At 31.7% G+C, this 20295-nt stretch overlaps 1 protein-coding gene across 1 annotated transcript; it reads right to left on the bottom strand.

Annotated features, from left to right (window-relative positions):
• Positions 1-9111: 9111 nt before the first annotated feature.
• On the bottom strand, positions 9112-19806 carry LOC129225273 (cleavage and polyadenylation specificity factor subunit 6-like). The gene is made up of 2 exons (XM_054859857.1): positions 17870-19806; positions 9112-9303 (listed from the first exon to the last, which is right to left on the bottom strand). The coding sequence occupies exon 1, from the start codon at positions 19585-19587 to the stop codon at positions 17872-17874; it is 1716 nt and encodes a 571-aa protein (XP_054715832.1). The 5' UTR covers positions 19588-19806; the 3' UTR covers positions 9112-9303; positions 17870-17871.
• Between the last annotated feature and the right edge of the window lie 489 nt (positions 19807-20295).

Genomic DNA, 20295 nt, shown 5'->3' with positions numbered 1-20295 from the left:
ATGTGACATGATCTGAGAGCTCCCCCCCCCCCTCCATAGTAACTCATTATCATCCTAATTTTAAGAGTAACCACCCCCAACCCCCGGATTAAATATAGTTCACGGCGTGGGGTGAAAATGAACAATTTCAAAAAGTAAGCAAACAGAAATGTTAGGTTGAATTGTGACAACATTAAATGAAACCAGGGTGTTTTTTCATTGTAAAGAATGATTAAAATCACACAAGTTTAAGTAACAAATAAATAATTTCTTCCTGAAAGTTTAGAAATTAACATCAGATCTAAAACAGATGAACCCCAATGTAAAGTGGGGGAAAACTACATTAATACTAGATAGTGATGAAGTTAATAATATTTTGAACATGTTATCTATGATTTAAATTCTTTCTAGGAGTTTATATTTACATGTAAATCCAAGTAGCAAGCTTCTACTGTATTTTATATGACATACAACATAACTTACAAGAATAAAGTGATTGCTTCTTTATTATTAGTCATTGGGAATTGTTTTTTTTTTTTTTTTTGAAAAGCTTCAGAAGAAAAAAAAAAAAACGAAACTCTTTTTCATTTCACAATTTAAGTAGTATTTTCTCTTTATGAGAAAAATGTAACTGTAGGCTAAAGCCTTTCAGAAATGTACACATTTCTGAAACTTAAATTCATGGCAACATTTTGTGAAATATTAATTTTATTCATAAACTTAACAAATATAGATTGCTTAGTCTGAGTATTTTTTTAAACTCCTTTCACCTCTGTTTTTGAATCAGCCACTGCTGCACTACCTTCTTCAGCATATGTTAAAAGAATTCCTTCAACATTTGGTTTAATTTACTCAACTTTGCAATCTTTTGAGAACTCATTATACTGAAAAATTTGAGCTTCAGCATCTTAGCAACGAAACATAATTCATGCAACCATATTCATACTGCAATTCATAATGATTACGATAATTACATATGCTTTTAAAATTAAATCTATTAGAGGCATATCACACATTGAGTAATTCAGAATTTGGTACACATTCCCATAGTGAGATAAAAATATTTAGTATCTGCACTCAATCTACTCAAAACTATCTGCATTTAGGAAAATCAATACACAGTGGATAGGCAAAATATTTAGTAAGAATGCCTTTTACTTTCAAAAGATGTATGTATCCATAAAAGCAAAAGGGAACTTTTCTCAGTAATTTATGTAGTTTTTCATTGTTTAATATTAATATTAATTCACAACTACCAGGTGATAAACATATCTACAGTAAAAGTATCTGCACAGCTGCAAATGTATCCGTGCATGGCATGTAGTACACCTACATTATCTAGCTATGCACACATAATGCCAAATTGTGAACTACAATAGACCCTTGTTTTATGAGGGAGTTGCATTCCACAAAAATGACATGTAAATAAATCCCAATATTAGTGATAAAATGAGGTTAGGGTCCAGAGATTAAAAAGTTATTTTTCGTTCAGGTAATAAATAAATCCATAATAAACTGAATGTGTTGTTATTGTGATATGTATATGCCATATGCATAAAGAAAACATGAATAAACTTACTATTGTTTATGAAATAATTATTATAGTCTCTTAGCAGCCATTTTTCCAGTCTAGTTTTTTTACAACACATCCATAATTTCTCACATCAAATTTATAACCGCAGTGGTGCCCAACCTTTTCTTGCCGCAGGTCGAACCTCATATTAATACAAAAATGTAAAATTTTTTTCCCCCTGTAATTGCAAAAAAAACACGGAAAAGAAAACAAAATTGTCAATTGAGAATTTTTGTTATCATTACTTGTTACAGGCACAGGTACTTATGTTGTTAAGGCAAAGTTTGAATCTACTTTCCAGAAACCAATTTCTGATTATTTTGATCCAAATTTGTAACATTGTAACAAATTGTGGTTTTTGTTCTGTGATCTTGAAGAAACAGCACTAACCACATGGAGCCCGTAGGTTGGGTCACTGCATTACGGGTTGTTCCTTGACTAACAAAACAGAGACTGTTTGCCATCGTCAAGGAATATCTTATAACTTTCAATGTGAAAATTTTTGATTGTGTGTCATCGATGTTAGTATCTTCCTTAGTTTTGTCCTCCATTATCACTTGTAAAATTTCTTAAGAGGTTTGAAACCAATGACAAAAAAAAAAGGTTGTTCATTAAATGCTGTCAGCAATCTCAGAAGTTAGGATTCTGAAGGAGGGAAAGTCTTTCTCTGTTTGCAATGCCGCTTGATAGATCAAATCTTAAGATCAAAACTGCAATATGTAAAACAAGACGTCAAATCACATAAAATGGAATTGCGTAAAATGAAGGTTTACGGTATTTCGAACATTAAATTTTTTTTATATTTCTTCAGTTTTTATTAAAAAATAATAACTTGAAAATTTATTTACTTATAACGTCTCCTCGCATGAAAAGAAAAACTTGACACTTGACACGAATTTTGCAGAAATTTTTTAGTAAAATGTGCCTTTGTTTTCAAAAAGTCAAAAAAAAAAAAAAAAAAAAAAAAAAAAAAAAAAAAAAAAAAAAAAAAAAAAGGTTAAAGCATTAGCTACGCCTCCGAACATGACATTGAACTACCCGGTGAATGCTGACACAATATGCTATCTACTGATATGTGAAATCATTTCAGAATTTTAACGCATTTTCTTAGTCAGAAGGCAGTACATTTATTCCAGCTGAAATGGATTATCTCTCAAAAGTTAGTCGAAATAAATACCTCCTAGAAAAAATCAAATGTTCATAAATTTACTATAGGGGTTATTCTCACAGAAACATTTTCATGTCCCTGTAATAATTTACAAATGTTTTATATGACTCATGCATACTTTTAGAGTTTAACAAGATAATTAAAAGTAAAATTTCAATGTTCTATTTTTGTCTTTAATGTAAGTCTATATTACCCAAATGTCATTCCATCACTTGTCACCACTGTTAATAAATCATAAGCAAACAATTAGTTGACATTTTAGGGTTTTTATTTCAAAATATTGAGGAATTTAAGTAAAAAAACATTTAATATTAATTTTTCATGAAAAATTAGTACTTTTTTTTATTTTTAAATTTGTCCCCAGCAATTGGTGTCACTCTCTCACAACAGTCAATTTCCTTCCCAGAATCACAAAATAAATTCTTTTCAGCAAACAAATGCATAATTTGTAGCTGAAAACACAGAAAAATATTGCAACATATTTGCGTCTTTAATTTGTCGCAAATTACTTGGAATCCATATGAAAGCATGTCAGGGAAGGGTTTTGCCATCAGTCATTCCCTCACATCTGTTTTTACAGAAAAATAAAATAATGCATGAAAACTGTATGATCATAAGTCGCTTCCTGGTTTGAGGCATGACTACTAGAATCTCACTTTAATGAATTCTTCATTCTCTCACTAGTGAGGGAATGATGCTTAGGTGAGTTTATAATGCGGAGGGTATAACGCTATTCAAAAAATGTTTTTGTTTTAGTGGACCAATATTTTTTTCACAAAGCCCTTACATATATCTATACCTAAAAAAGGTTTAATCTGATTCCACTTTAATTTTTCTGAACTTAATCAGCTAAAAATGTCTGTTTTTATGAGAATGACCCATATAACTATTCCATCTTTTTTTAGGACTCTTGTAGATGATTTTCGAGGGTCGAACACATTAAGTTTCAAAATATTAAAATTTTTTTCTAAATAAATGAGAATATATAGAAAAAGAAAAAAAAATTAATTAAAAACCAATTGAAGTTATTATTACTTTGATTCTTTTTATGAAATGCATCTGTTTCTCAGAAATTAATTGATGAATACTGTCGGCCCTGCTTAATCGAATATCGCTAATGTCAAGAAATTTTATTCGATTAAATATATTGGTATTAAGTATATTGATATTTGATCAAATGGAGAAATTGTTCTTTACCTTTCTGAATTGATAACATGTCTTAAAACGTAATAAAAATAAATCAATAGCTATATAAAGGAAAAAAGAAATGTTACTAGCAAAAAGCTTTTGAAATAAGTTAAATAAACAACAAAATAGTATGATAATTAGTATGTATATTACAAGTATGTATGAAAATTATAAAAAGTAATTCACAACTTGAGTTATAAAATCTGTTTGGGTATCTTTTTTCAGTGCATTCTTTTTTTGAAAAATTCCATAATAGTGAATTGCTTGCTCTAGATCTTTTGGGAACAGATTTCTGACTCCCTTTTTTTCCCCTCCTTGTCTACAATGTTTTACATTTAATATTTATCAATTGATTAACCTCTAAAATGTGTATATTTTTTTGTGTTATTTAATTTAATTATCAACTGCGTTATCTATAGGTTTTTTTTTGTGATGGCAAAGACAAAAGAAATTTGGTAGAATACAAGAAATCTTTTGATGGAATATGAATGCTGTTTTTCTGCCCCCTTGCTGGCTTAAAATATTATTTTATACTTTTACATCAATAATTGTTTTTACTTAATTTCTAATTCAAAATTTTTCTCAGCAAAACCATTAGCGAAAGTTGGTCAATATTACTCTATTACACTAGTTTGATTAAGTGGGGATCTTTAACATGGCGTCATTGGGGAAATATTCGGTTCTGGGAGGTTTTATTGCTATAAGTGGTGTATTCGCTTATTTATTACATGACTAGCAAAAATACCCGGCGTTGCCTGGGTCAGAAATAAATGTAAAAAACAATCGCTACTTCCTTTCGTTTTCTGTTTTAACTGAAAGAACTCAAAACATATCACTTTGACGTGATTAAAAATCGAGCTTTTTCCTTACCCATTAAAGTAAAATAGCAAGAAGTATAAAGAACGAACGAATATTCATTTAGAAACGAAAGGACGAATTTAAGCATATAAAAATTTGAAGAATTTCCAAAATATGAACTAACAAAAACAAAGATCACTGAAAAAACCGTGCGCTTTATTTCATTAAATAGTACAGACTCAAAAGAAAAAAGAAGCTCTCCACTATGTTTCTTTAAGGATGCAAAAAGTAGAGTTTCCAAATGTTTAAACGACTTTAAACTCATGTCTGCTCCGGAGAAGCCTCGATTCAAAAATTTCATTATGATTACTTTTATTATTGCTGTTGTTAGGCAACGAATTTTTGTAACAATGGGTTTTATATTCGCAACTTCAAAGCTCGAATACGCTACTTTGCGGTGATTACCAATACTAAAGAAACAGGTAAAACATTCCATTCCACGAGTTTTCTTTGGGGTAAATTTCCGGCTTCAAGCAGTTTGTGGTGTAATGTAATTTCAGAAGAATAAAAAAGAAAGCTTCGCACAAATACGATGAAAAAGTACTGTCATTCACTAAACGTCAAAGCAAGTTATAAGTTATGGCATTTGTTTGTTTCACCCTTTTTCATCCACCATTAGACAGTGGTTTTGCGCCCCCTATAATTTATTGGAGTTGCGAATTTAATTATTTAATGGGGAAATGATATGAAATTTACTGTTTTCCACCGTAACTTTTTACAACTAAGATTTTAAGGAATAAATTATATCCAAAGTTGCTCCCTGATAATGTAGCTATCTATGGTGAAAAAATGGTTAAATTCCGTCCAGTAGTTTTGAAGTTTACCCCGGACATCCGGACAGAAGAAGCCCTTTATGTATAAAGATGAGGATGCAATTCCTAAGAAAGCAATGTCATGCTTGCTCCGGAGAAGCCTTGATTCAAAAATTTCATTATGATTACTTTTAATATTGCTGTTGTTAGGCAATGAATTTTCGAAACAATGGATTTTATATTTAATCTTTTCATTGGGAAAGTACGTGAAATTTACTGTTTTCCATCATGACGTTCTTAAACTAAGTTTTTTAACAATAAATTATAGCCTAAGTTGTTCCCCGATTTTGTAGCTATCTATGGTGAAAAAATGGTTAAAATCCCCCCAGTAGTTTTAAAGTTTACCCCGGACATCCGGAGAGGTTAGCCCTTTATGTACAAAGATTAAGCAGGGCTGACAGTATTTGGCTCTGAATTTGTAATGTTGTCATTAATCATGGTTTTCGATTTGTAAGATTAGCAAAACAACTGGTCACACGGGTCAGCTATGTGGGCTGTGTTTAGACCAGTGCTCTCAACCTCTTTTACTTTATGGCACACTTGATAGTTTGCTCTATCCTTGCAGCACACTGGACCAAATTTCATACGTCAATATGGGCAATGTTTTCAATATTTTAGTAGTCAAAGCAAGGAAGAGAAAAAAAAAGAACAGGGATATATTCCACAATGTTATGACAATTAATTTTTTCAACATTTCAGTTTCTTTAGAAATTGAAGTTTAATATGAGTTTTGGTGCTTTTTACAGCCTGCAAGTCCCAAACTTTCACTTAACACCATTGAGACACGTGCCTGTCTTGAGGGACAGTAGCGTATTTTATTCAGCTCTATGCTGGGAAGAGCTACAAGAAGATTTTAAAGCGAGGATCAAGATATGATATTTTGTTGTTCTTGAAAAGTGTCAATGCTAAGAATCCCACATTACAAACATGTGTTCTTTAAAACGAACAGTAACAGCTCATGAATATCGTTACCAGAGAGTTTCAGGTATTCTTTTTACCAACATCCAGTATACGTATAAGGTTCACTTCTCTGAACCCTAGTATTAAGAAGAGGTTGCTCCTGTGGTCTATAAATTTTTCTGGTGCCTTCAAAGTTCCTTGCTGATGTGTCAACAGACCACAAACTCAGTCATATTATTCTATGCCAGTCAACATGAAGTAATGTTCAAGCTTTGTTCTGAATCATGGCCTGGGTATATTTTGTTTCGTTGTCAAACATCAGAAACATGTTCCTCGTCTCCCAACTCAAAAATTCTTGACTGGACCTTGCTTCTCAAGTGCCAGCAAACTCTGTGTGTGAAGAGGCAGGGCGTGGTGATCTGCCTGCATCTCTTTAGAAAGTAAAAAGAAAGAACGATAATTAAGTGGCCATCCCTTCATTGTATAAAGTGGTCGTCATTGTATGATTTTTACTGTTTCATCCATAGCCGACTTCAGTTCATCTGGCATATTGCTTGTCTGGAGAGTTTCACGATGGAGGAAATTGATTTGAACACTTGTATTTTGATTGAATATGAATCCTTCGACATTTCGCGTCCTGCAAGCACCTGTGCACCGGATCCAATTGCAATTAATTTCTTTAGCTGTAACGCGGAATATTTTATCAAGAGCTTCAAGCCGAGAAAATTCCTTGCAAAAAACATAATGATTGTGTTCTGCCCTCATTAGCAAGACTGGTTGCCTTTTTATGTCTGTTGATTCATCAACTTGAAATAAATATTTTCCAGCTATTTGTAGATATCAATGTTTTCTAAATGTCATCATTTCATTATTTTGTCGCCTGATAACATCGTCTGGAATTTTCACTCCGACCACCTCATTTGGAATCTATCGTTTCCCATACGATTTCTTTACAGGCTGGTAAAATAAATGCTTCACCGTTGGCATGCAGTTTTCAAAGCAATTTGGCAATTAAACTAAAAGTTATATCTGATCTCTTGCACAGTTAAAATATATCTCCATTATTCCCTTTTCTACAACTCCGAAAATACCGTAGCACACTAAGGACCTTGTTGCACACTGGTTGAGAAGTACTGATGTAGACCAGGGGGGCACCACTGGTCAAAAGTTTTAATTCTAATGTATACAATTACCCCCCCCCCTTTCCCACCGATACATTTAAACAAAATTTAAAAGATTGCTAAGGAGAAAAAAATCGAATTATTCAAAATTTCTCAGATATATTCAGGGTTCATACTCTATTTGGATGAAAAAACTCCATGACTTTTCCAAGACTTTTTCATGACTTCAATGAAAATTTTCATGACCTCTTTACACGAAGAGAATAGCACTATTTAATCTCAAACTTGGTAATATTTGGAAATGAGCATTAGCAAAACGTCTATATGAATGTCACAGCCTCATTGAAGCACTTACTCGTAATGGAAAAAATATAAGTGCACACTTAAAAAAATAAATTATTCTTATTTGTCTTCATCATATAAATTTTCGTAAAGTAAAAATGCAGTAAAACGAATATGATGATGCTTAAATGTCTGATTTTTTTTTTTAAACAGGCAGAATGAAATTGAATGGGACAAAGGTTGAATGAGTAATCACTAAGTTTCAATAAATTTGCTTCAAAAGTTACTTTTTAGAGTCAACAGTGCCTTTAATCATCCACGTAACTTGACAGTATTTTGGTTCTTTAAAGTAAAGTCACATAGTTTAGTTCTTTATGTTTCTAAACCAGGTCTTTTTTGAAAAAAATTAGTCAGTAATGAATCAATCTCCTGATACAAAAGTATATTTGTTTTGTTTACAAATTTGCATAATTTCAAATGCATATAAATTAATAGGTTCAGAAATTCCAGAATACGTTTAATTCCCGACATTGAACGTAGTAGTGGGTCGCATGGATTAGTTTTGCGTGCCGTATGTTTGGCACTACTGTTTTAGAGCATTAAAAATTCCCCTTTTTCTGTATTCTATCGCCTGACTTAAGATCTTTATTTTCAAAACATTCAACAAATTAAGATAAACTCTGATAAATTTAATAATAAAGTCCTTACGAGTGATGAAATCGAACTTGCATGCAATTGAATTGCTTTTTTTTTTTTTTTGAGTGGGCATGGCAAAACTAAGAATGTGAAATTTTGCTACTACAGAATATGAAACATAAGAAGTATTGAAAATAACAGAAAATTCAAAATAAGTGATGTCCAGGCAGTAAAATCACATCGCAAAAAATGGCAAACAACTGCTACAGAAGTGGATGTAAAGGGATTTCAAAATTCAGATTTGATTTTTGGAACGTTTAATTTTCCACTTTTAATAGCTTTTATATGCTATACTGTTAAATCACTTAAGATTTCAAATGCTTCTTTAGCTACTGTTCCTTTCTCTTTGTCCAGGACATTTTTCCATGACTTGAAATAAATTTCCATGACTTTCAATGAAAATTTCAATTTTCCATGACTTTTCCAGGTCTGAAATTTTGTAATTTTTTTTCCATGACTTTCCAGGATTTCCATGACCCGTACGAACCCTGTATATTGGAAATTTTACAGAAATAATGTAATACAAACCTGAACATCTCCACCGAAGAATATAACAGATCCTTCTGCATGCTCAGATTTTGGGGGATGATAAATAATTTCATTCCTTTTACTACCATAACCTTCAATACTGCCTAAACGTTTAGGCAGACTTGAGATAAAAGCCATAAAACTTTTATTTGAAAATCTTTTCAAGGTGAACAATTTCTTCAGCAGCATTCATATCACCTAAAACAAGGTAAATTTTTTTAGTTTCAAAAATATTAAAAACAAGAAAACATGTTCATTATTTCTTTTTTCAATTAACAAAGCATTTAATAAGTAATAAATGCCCGTAGAACTCGAACAAGGGTTGAATTCATTTTACAATATTAAAAGATAAAGGCAAACACATCATCGTAAATGAAATTTAGAATATCTATTTTTTCATACTGTTTAGAAAATACAAATAGAATTATTAAATTGACTATCCACAACCATGAAGCAAAATAAAGTTACATCATCACAATAGCACACATAAGCTTGTTTTACAACTACAAAAAAATTATTTGAAATCTTATTTATATATAAGCGGAAACAAATAGTATGATTCTACATAAATAAAAACTGAGTATAATATAATGCATTCTACATAATGTATCAAAAATTCAATCATAGATCAGAATTTTAAATTATTCTGTTTAATTTCTAGTTATATAACTTTAAAACCCAGAGAGATTTTATTAATTTAGGTGGTTGAACAGGTTGAGCAGTTGGTTTATGTTAAGACTGGTATGTGTAGAATCTTCATCTAATAAAATTTTGTTTATTTATAAACTTATACACAATTTCATCGAAAACTATTCGGTACTATGATGTAAAAATATAATGAAACATTTCAGTTCACCATGTTTTCTCCATGTACTGTCAAACTTGAAACAAATTTATAAGCATATTGGGATATACATTTTTAGCATTAGTTAAATTGAATATTCAAAATATGCAACTTGATGATAAAATTCAAATACTTGAAGCATAATAAATTTTAGAATCACTTTTTAATCATGTCTTTTAAAACTGTTTTTTTCCAATCTCATTCTGGTTTTCATTTTAATGAATACTTTACTTTTTTGATTTCTTATTATTTCCCCTTCAACTAGGATAAAATAAAACAACTTTCATGTTGAAAAATACTCCATTAGTAAAAAAAAATATATAAAAAAGATGAAGAAAAATTCATACAATTACGAACAAGTACTTAAAGACAAGGAGGAAAGAATGCTTTCACTACATTTGCTCACCAAAAGAGAAAAAAAAAAAAAAAACTAAACATAAAAGTGGATATAAACTATAATATTAAAATCAAATTTTAAAAGATTAAGTTTTTATATCTTTACAAGGATCTAGGTTCTAGTCGTAGAAGATAAATTAAATTAAAATTAGATAAAGTTATAAGAAACTAAATATTTTAATTCATATCACTCAAGAGTTCGCACATCAAAGTACAATAGAAAAAAATAACTGCATTATTTAAACTTGTAAGTTAAAGCCCCTCAGCTGGAGCTTAGACAGAACTACAAGCAAATAAATAACAGACAGCTCATTACAGCATGCACAGACTAATCTGGAATAGCCAAAACAGAACAGGAGGTCCTCTCATAGAAATTGAGATTACCTTCACACTGGTGTGTTTAAGTTAAATCTAGCTACCAGTGTGAAGATAATTTCAGCTTCTATGAGATATTTGCTAACTTTAGCTCTCTTATGGTTATTCTTGACTGATAATCCCTAATAAGGGTGAAACTAGTCTATGAATACAGTAATTAGCTGTTAGGTATTTGCTTGTACTGATTTTTTCCCATTCTTTTTTTGCAATTTACCGGTTACCTTACCTTGTTACAATGCATTTCACATTTTAAAACTTAACAAACTACAACATATAATTGTAAGAAACTTGGCATTTGGTAACTTTTCTTCTTTTTCAATAACAATAAAATTTGATCTGAGTGACCTTATGCTACAGTAGAAAATCTTTTTAATGCACATCCTGACATAAGAGGTTTTGCATTTTACAGGTAATTTCACTCACCCTGTAAGCATGGTTGATGGTAATTCGAATATACTATCAATATGAGTATATATTAGAATAATTTTGAAACAACTATGGTTACATTGAAACTTAACAATATTCCTTTCCATATAAAAATATTCACTCTAAGCTATAAAAAACAATTCTAATCTTTCATAGCTTATTTTTTTCTTATCACATCACATAATTTTTCAGTTATTTTATTGTAAAATATCTGGCAACTTGGGAACATCTAATAGTGTAAAACTCTTAGTATGTTCCAATAACTTACATTGAAATTAGTGTGACAAATTTTCCTTAATTTGAATTAAGGAGAAAAGATGAAATATTGTCTTAATTAGACAGAGAATTATTTTTGTAAAGCAGAATGAAGGAATTTTCCAACTCCAAAATTAACTCACAACTTCAGAGAAGTTGCGCATTTTCTCTATTAACTTTTATAGATTCGAGTTTTAAAGATCTTCTGCTGTTTGTTACACAGATATTTTGGCTATACTACAAATTTTAATACAAAAATCTCTCATTTTTCAGTAATGAATATTATTAAAAAGAAAAATTACCAATACAAAGTTAAGATGCAATATTACCAAATAATAACGAAACAAATCTACGACATGGTAATTCAATAAAGAAAATAAATAAAAGTAAATGAAACAAGTTATTGTCAATAGCACATTGTAAAACATTACTTGAATGGCTGATTCACAAGGAATTTGATGAAAATGAATATAAATTCTATTCTTGTAACTCTTCTTGTAACTATTTTGTGGCATTAAAATAAAGAAAAATGCTTTCAATGCATTAAAAGGAATGTCATTAAAGTAAACCTGTTGATTTTAAAGTAAGAAATTCATACTTTGCTAACTCAAATTTTGTGAAAAAGCTTTTCAAAAAATGCAAAGCTAACAGTATTTCTGTGAATACAGAAAGGACAAAGACTTTACCTTCAGAAAAAAAAACAAAAAGTAAGATTTTTTTTTTTTTTTTAAACTTAAATTTTTTTAACTTGATTGCTTGCATTCATCACCAGTTTTTATTTTTTAAATAGAAAAAAAAGGAAAGTGTGTTACTTAAGGTACATTTTTAAACAAAATTATGATTTTAGTAATTAAACTAAGTTCATTTACAATGTAAAATGTTGATGTAATAACCTGTCACTAATAGTTAATGATCATGAAAAGAATAAGCATAAAAAATGATGTATTGAATAATTTTGTCACATTTTGTTACCAGATGAAATAAGAAAAAGCTGCTTTTTAGATCATTCACTTTATGGAAAATGTACTCTTAAAAAAAAAAAAAAAAAATCACAAAAAAACAAGAATAAATAATAAATCAAATTTCTGTACATGCAATGCAACATTTCTCTTTTCATCTATCTGCTCTTTTATGGTTTCATTGCTGAATGCTTATACTGATAAAATTTACAGAGACAAATTTTACCAACCTCTTAACTTGAAGAGCAAAATTGATGAGACAATTGTACGGCTCAGGATCAAAAAGTCAAAGAGTTACAGAAAGTTATTTTTAAATGTCTCAGGAAATTAATAAAATATTGTTAGTGAATGAAAACATGAATATTCACCTTTTCTTGCATGAATTGACAAAATAAATTGTCAATTGTATTCAGAAAAATTTACAACATAAAACATTTTTAAAAGAATAATGCAATCAATATGAACTTTTTTTTTCAGGGGAAAAGAAAAACACACACACTTTAGCATTAAGCAAACAACTTCTTTCAAAAATATATGCATCTAAAATTTATTCTCATTTTATATGGTTTCAGTTTTTTGAACCAAATTTTTAATTTAAAGATAATTTATAAAATATTTCAAGTACATTTTTTTTAAAGAAAAAAAAAAGGCTAAAGACTTAAAAATTACGTTTAAAAGTTTTTCTACAGAAAGCAGCAGAGTGCTCTTATCACAAATTGAAGCTAATAAAAGTAGAAATTATAATTCTAAAAGTGAAAATTGTTGATAAATTGCTGATTGAGTGTGTACCAGAGTTTTGCTTCTTTTAAAGATTTCAAACTAGTTTTAACAATTAATAAAAGAAATTAAAACTATAATTTTATCAAATAGTAGGGGGGCCCACCTGGAGGGTGGGTCACGGCGCAGGCTGTGGCATTGAAATTTTTAGGGGGAAGGGGGTTGTTTTATGGGGTATTTTTTACTTTTTTAGGGGAGGGGTCTTTGTGACATTTAGGGGGATGTGCCTTCGCCCTTAAGGCAGGGGGAGGGGCAGCCCTGTAAACCGAGAATTACTAACATGAGTAAAATCCAGCCAAATAGTAGAATAAGTGTATTAAAAATGCATGAAAGCAAGTAATTTCAGAAAAATTAGAACCTTTAGATTCAGACATGTGACTCAAACTAGATGAAAAATACTGAAATTACAAGGCTATCTGAGCTGACACAACAATGTTAGTATATATTACTACAACTGAAAGCTCTCCCAAGTATTTTTGTATCTATATAGAAGACTAATTTAATTGAATGCATGAAATTAACTGGAACATGTTGAATTTAACTTCAATGCCCCTTCTTTTTTCTGCCTACAATATTTTGCTTTTTCAAAAAATACTGAATCCAGTAAAAACACTGAAAAATCACATATCTGAGATATTTTACCCGGCACCAAATTCAGAGTAAAGTCAATATTGCGTAATAGTTAAATAAGACAGTTTAAAAAAAAAAAAAATTTAAAATTGCAACTCAATTTCTTGATTTAGTGATTTCTTAATTTTACATGAGGCTGAGGCAGTTTAAAATTGTACTTACTCTTTGTCAAGCAAACAACCAACTCAGCGTAACTTTTTTTTAAAGGATTAAGTACAAAATTTTACAAACTGTGTGCAATATGTATTTACATTTCATTCTGAACCTAAAAATGTATTACAAGATTGTTTGACTAAAACATTAATACACAGCTTACAAGGCAAGCATTACGAACAGTGTATGCATGCATACTGCTTTTATGCCTTTTAACTATCACAATTTAGTTATAACAGATGCTTTAATAAGAAAAATGTGGATGACAGAAGATTTCAAAAGAACACTTGCACAAGACATTAAATTTAAAGAATGAAGAAATAAGAAACATACAAAGTAATCAAGTACAGTTTTTGCAAATTGAATATCTTACACTAAGATTTCCCTGGAGCAAGTTGGAAACAAAATCTATCCTAGGTTACTTCATATTTTAGAAAACTCAAGCAAGAAATATTAGCTAAGCATGCAATATGCATTTGAAATACAAATATTGGAGATAATTCTACAATGATGGATATTTTGTGAGCTATATTAGTTCTAGTTTTGCACCCATAAGTCACTAACATCCGCATTCACTCGACTTGCCTCTCAGTCAGACACCTGAAACGCAGATTGAAGTATTCTTATTGGTTGAATGACCAGTGGTTTGTCGTGTGACTGAGGGTCGAATCGTAGGTGAATACAGGTATTAGTACTTGGATACCACCAAGTTATTCCATAATTGTAGATTAAATCAATCTAGGACATTTTCTGCAATTTTTGTTTATAACATCTATACTTGATAATATAACAATAAGTAGCATGGGTATTGTAATGGATAAATTAACATTACATGCAAATTAAGATTTGATGATATAATTTTGAACAAAAGGAACGGTGGCAGATTTACGGTTTTGGGGGCTTGCTGTAATTCATTTTTGGGAGCCCTTCATTTATCACAGAATTATACAAAATATTTATCATGTGTATTTTTGAATAACTTTAGGGGCCCCTCGTAATGGTAAATCTGCCACAGAAAAGGAAAACAATTACAGTGCCCATGCATTTTATGAAAGCAAAATAAACTGCATCAGATTTGTATAATAAATTAAGACCTTACCTCACTTTGAAACACATGATATTAAGATTTCTTTAAGCTTCATCACATTCACTTGTCCACAATACATTAGAAGAGTTGAATAACATAATTAGCAGAAGAAAAGAAATTTATTAAGTGATTTCAATTTCAATCAGTTTGAAAACTAGACTAAAAAGAGATAAAACATCGATAAAATAGGACTCTTTTCCACAGTTAAGTATTGTATACATGTCAAAAGGTGCACATCGATTTTCTTTGACACATGTAGGTAGGGGATTCTAATCAACAAGATGCGCAACAACTTACAAAATATTCATCACAGTTTTTTTAAAGCATGTGTCATGTCAAAGTTATTAACATAAAATACAAGTGGGGGAAAAATACAGAAGAAAGATAATTCTGTGGTTTCAAAAGTTAAGAAAAATAATTGGTCACTTTTTATACACAGTACAACCTCGATATCTCGAATCTCTCGGGACGGAGGAAAAATTCGAGATATCGAGTTATCAAGGTTTGAAAAAATTAACACTAGTAACTCTCACAAATACACACGTACGCTATATGCATTTATATATGTAATATGGGACAACTTTGATTTACAATCAATAAAGCAATATTCAATATTTTCCTATATTTGAAATTTTATAATTGTCGAAAGTGCACAGGATGAGATTTTGGAATGAACAATTTCAACTTGGTTTTTTCACCAAAAAATTTAACCTTAACCGGTAGCTCCTCACATTCAAAAAGTTTTCAGCAGCCATTTTGTAGGAATTAAAAAATCAGAATAATGAAAATGAGGAACACATTTTCCGTTTTCGCTTGAAAACTGACGGACCAAAAATCAACCCCTTTACTCAAACACCACGTCATACCAACAATCCCCTATTATCTTGTTCCGATTCCCATTCACAAAATTTTTAAGAAAAGAGATGAAAAACGACAAGCAATTGTCCCTGGAACTGGTTTTATGGGTTTTGCTACAAAAATTGCCAAAGAAAAACAACAATTGAAATTTGCTTCTGTGCAAAAATTTCAACATACCAAAGGCTTCCAAAAGTAAATTTCGAGATAATTATGGAAAATACAAGGGGTTTTTACAGAAAATGCATGGGATTTTTTTTTTTCGAGACATCAAGGGTTTTGAGATAAGGAGGTTCGAGATATCAAGGTTTGACAGCATAAATAAAATAAGGATTAAAATTCATTATGTTCATTATTTTCCCAATATTTTTTTCCCTCTACCACAATGCTCATTAGATAGAAGTATTACAATTTAGAATTGAAAATGTTTTAAGGAAAATTGAGCTACAAATTACGATTCTTATTTATTAATTGCGCAGGTTTTTTCTTATTAAATAATTTACAATCGAATCCCACCCTTGATACAGATACAATAAATCAGCAGTCATCTATTTTTCAGAGCTGCGGAGTTGGACTGACTTTGCGATAAAGGAGTTGCAGTCAAAGGTTTAAAATTTTAAGATTCTGAACCAGACATTTTCCCCAAAAGTCCACAATCCTGCCAGCGATTTGGGAGCCAAACTGATTTTGAGGTAAAGGAGTTGGGTTGAACATTTTTTCTCTGACTTCGCAGGCTTGCTTTTTTTTTTGAAAAGAGAATACTCAAGTTTGAAACAGAGATAAATCAGAGAGAATCTGTACTCATATTTTGGAAAGATAATAAAAAGACATAAATGGTTGTAACTTTTGCAACTCATTGAATTAGAATAATTAACTTTAAATTAAAAAAATTCAATAAACAGTCATATTGAATCCCTGTAAGAAAAAAGTTCTCTAACTTGACAGGGGGGAAAATATAATAAAACAAATTTAAGTTTTACAACATACATAACTGCAACAAAAATTATGCCCATAGATTAAACCATTTAGATGTCTTTAGATAATTTTGAAACATTAAAACTCAACTATTTATCTGCTGTTTGCAAGGAAACATCCTAAACCAAAGTACAACTTTTTTTTCTCTTAGATTTCTACTTCAAGAAAGGTTTTTAAGTGCCATAATTAACTATTTCAACTGTTTCATTTTAAATGAAAAACAAATTTTGAAAGATACATATAGTGCAAGATAAAATTTCAATAAAATTTAAAATACATAAAAGTAACACAAGTTAAACCTTGGTAAATTCTCCAGCTCTTGAGATGCTTCCTACTTGACGAGTTGAATCCTCGGGATCTTTATACAAATAGAGGCTATTCTCCTCATCCAGAGAACTGAAATGCTTAACATTTTAATTGGCATTACAAGTCATTTTGATTTTAACAAGCGAAAGAGCACTGTTGTTACTTCATATCGACTAAAAAAGTCACCGTCTGATTCTTTACATCTTTAATTTTTATTTGGAAGAATACTGAAAAATTAGTATTAACAAATCCAAATAAAATAAGTCAAAAATAATGAAAATTTAAAGCATGAAGAAATTCCTATCCAAAATTATATTAACTTCATATGAATTTATGAGTCGTAAATGCTTGTTAACTTAACCTGACAAGCAATTAAGAGTAAAATGGACAACAAAATAAGTTTTTGGAATAATACATGTTTTAGCACTGAGCCATAAAAACAATTAACATTCATAACATGCTTTCATTATGAGTTTTTACAATAATGAATCTTAAAAAAGTACAAAGAAATTACAATCAACCTGATGTTTACATTTTATTTCGATTCAAAACTTATACAAGAAATCTCACCAAATAAATGGAATGATTACACCACTGAATGATAAATCTAACATGAATAGTAGCAACTACAAAGTTTTCTATATGATCAAAATTATAACATTCAAAATTAAGGTTGAAATAGTTTATGCAAAATCAGGTATGAGAGAAGTAAAGAAAACAAATTACATTTAATGTCGACTGCTTCGGCGATCTCTATCATGGTCTCTATCTTTGTCACGATAGCGATCATCATGATATCGATCTCGTTCACGACTTCTATCTCTGTATTCTCGATCACGGCTGCGAGATCGATCTCGTCTACTGGACTTTTCTCTGCGGGAAGACCTCTCTCTGGATCTTTCACGTTCACGAGAGCGGGCTCTTTCTTTGCTTCTTGATCCATACGACTTGGATTCAATTCCGTGCAACGTATCTTGCAACGAGCTGATCAGGATTTTACATCTCTCATCGTTTGCGACCTTTGACTGCTTAATCAAAGAAATTGCGGTAACTAAAGTTTCAATCGCACTGGCATAATCTCCGGCACTAGCATCCGCCACAGCTCTACCAATGGCGCTACTAGACACAGTTCTATTTCGCCCCATTATCTCTTCAAATTCTGTATCCGATACTGATGGAGGCGCGGATTCGGGACCTCTATCATTTACAGGTCGGTAATCTGAAAACTGCACGGGTGGTGGCCGACTGTACATTTCTGCGGATTGCGAAGTTGGAGCAAGCCCTGGCGGAACTCCTTGTTGATGGAAAAATGCAGGATTAATGTGAGGGCTTGGTATTGGAGGAGCAGGTGGTGGTATTTGTGGTGGCATCCCTGCTCCAGGTGTTGGGACAGGAGGTGGGGGTCTATTTGGTGGTCCCACTGGCTGTGGAGGCATAGCAACATGTTGGGGTGGTGGCTGTGACAGATGACGATCCCATTCACTGGTAGGAGGTGGTCCACGTGTGTCTGGTGGTGGTACACTCCTAGGGCCCATTGGGGGAAGGGGACCTCTTGGTGGTGGCAATCTCATGTTATTGGGAGGAGGAGGTCCCGGTCTAACCGGTGGTGGAGCTTGAATTCCAGGAGGCGGTGGAGGTGCACCAGCATGAGGAGGACCACCTGGCCTTGTAGGTGGCGGGGGCATGTTGGGTATTTGTGGAGGAGGAGCAGAAATCCATGGAGTGCGACCCGGTTGATACTGAGGTGGGGGAGGGCCTTGGGGCGGAGGATGCATATTACCAGGAGCCATTCTTTGTTGTTGCTGATATGACTGCTGAGAGTTATTTCTATTTCTGGACCGATCTTGTTGCATGGATCGACCATCCGACCTGGAGTGTCTACCGTCTCGATCTCCTTCTCTATCACGATCTCTACTTCGTCTCTCATTTGAGTTATCATGACGATTTCCACCACCATGACCACCTTTTCTTGACTGTAACTCAAAATAGTTTAAATTTTGACGAGTACATGCAGTAACTGCAGGATTTTGACCGTGCAATTCCTTTTTAGGCAACTTTTCCATAACGATGCGAAGCGAATTCTCAGACGCTAAAGCAACAACGCAGAAACCTTTCGACTGGCCATTAGCTCTATTTTCATAGAATTTTACTTCTATGATGTCATTAACTCCGAGACTTTGCATCGCATCAGTCAGATCTTGATCAGTAGTCCACCAGGTCAAATTCCCAACGTAAACAGCTACGCGTTTACCTGCATGCCTAGAATGATGGGGGGATGAGCTACCAGCTGACGAAGGTCTACCTTCGTCATTATGATGCTCATCTGACGGAGCAGTAATAACATCATCATAAAGATCGACATTAGTATCATGATTATAATCTCCGTCCTGATTAAAGTCATGGTCAATATCATCAGCATATAAATCAATGTCGGCGTCCGCCATTTGCAAAACAGGAAAAGACTAACCTGGAATCTGCTGTAAATATTCCAACTAAATCTTGTCCAGAGTTGTAAAGCACGCTGCGCTCATCTACTTTAACAACTGTAACAGTAGCAATCAACTTGGCATAAGTTGTAACAGCATGAATTCACATGAATTGACCTCACGAGATAACAATAATTCGCCGGCACTTTAATTTCTTTGAAAACAGCACCACAGCCACAAAATGGCGTGTGTACTTGTAAATTATCGATTAAATTCTTTTCACAAGATTTTTGACAAACATTTTTAAATATAATAATAAGAGAAATAACTGCAAATCTAATGCAGGTGTTATGCATTTTTTAATTGTGATACAAAGGTTAAATGTTTTATTTTCACGATGAAATATTTATTTGCCTGTTAAATGAATCTAATTGGATAAAAAAACTCAATTCATGACTAGAATATGAAGAAAAATTTACTTTTCTTTAATTATGCTTTTAATATCAGAAATAAATTATACATTTTTTATTCTATTTTCTGCGGAGCGTTTTCGCACTTCTGGGCTTCTGCACGTCTCAACTCAGTGGTGCGCGGCAAATTTATGTTTTTTTTGAAGTTTTGAAGTTAATGATTGTTTTGATATGATACTAATTACATAACATTCACAATTAAATTCTGAACGGAGCTATTTCAGTTGCTGTAACAAATATGCCAATACTGAAATGT

The sequence above is a fragment of the Uloborus diversus genome, chromosome 6 (genome assembly GCF_026930045.1).
Source record: "Uloborus diversus isolate 005 chromosome 6, Udiv.v.3.1, whole genome shotgun sequence".
In the NCBI taxonomy this organism is placed as follows: Eukaryota; Metazoa; Arthropoda; class Arachnida; order Araneae; family Uloboridae; genus Uloborus; species Uloborus diversus.
Note: the sequence above shows the minus strand (reverse complement) of the source record. Positions and strands in the feature narration are given on the sequence as shown.

Excerpts from the sequence above, each read along its gene's own strand:
- LOC129225273 (XM_054859857.1), bottom strand. The coding sequence starts at position 19,587 with ATGGCGGACGCCGACATTGATTTATATGCTGATGATATTGACCATGAC.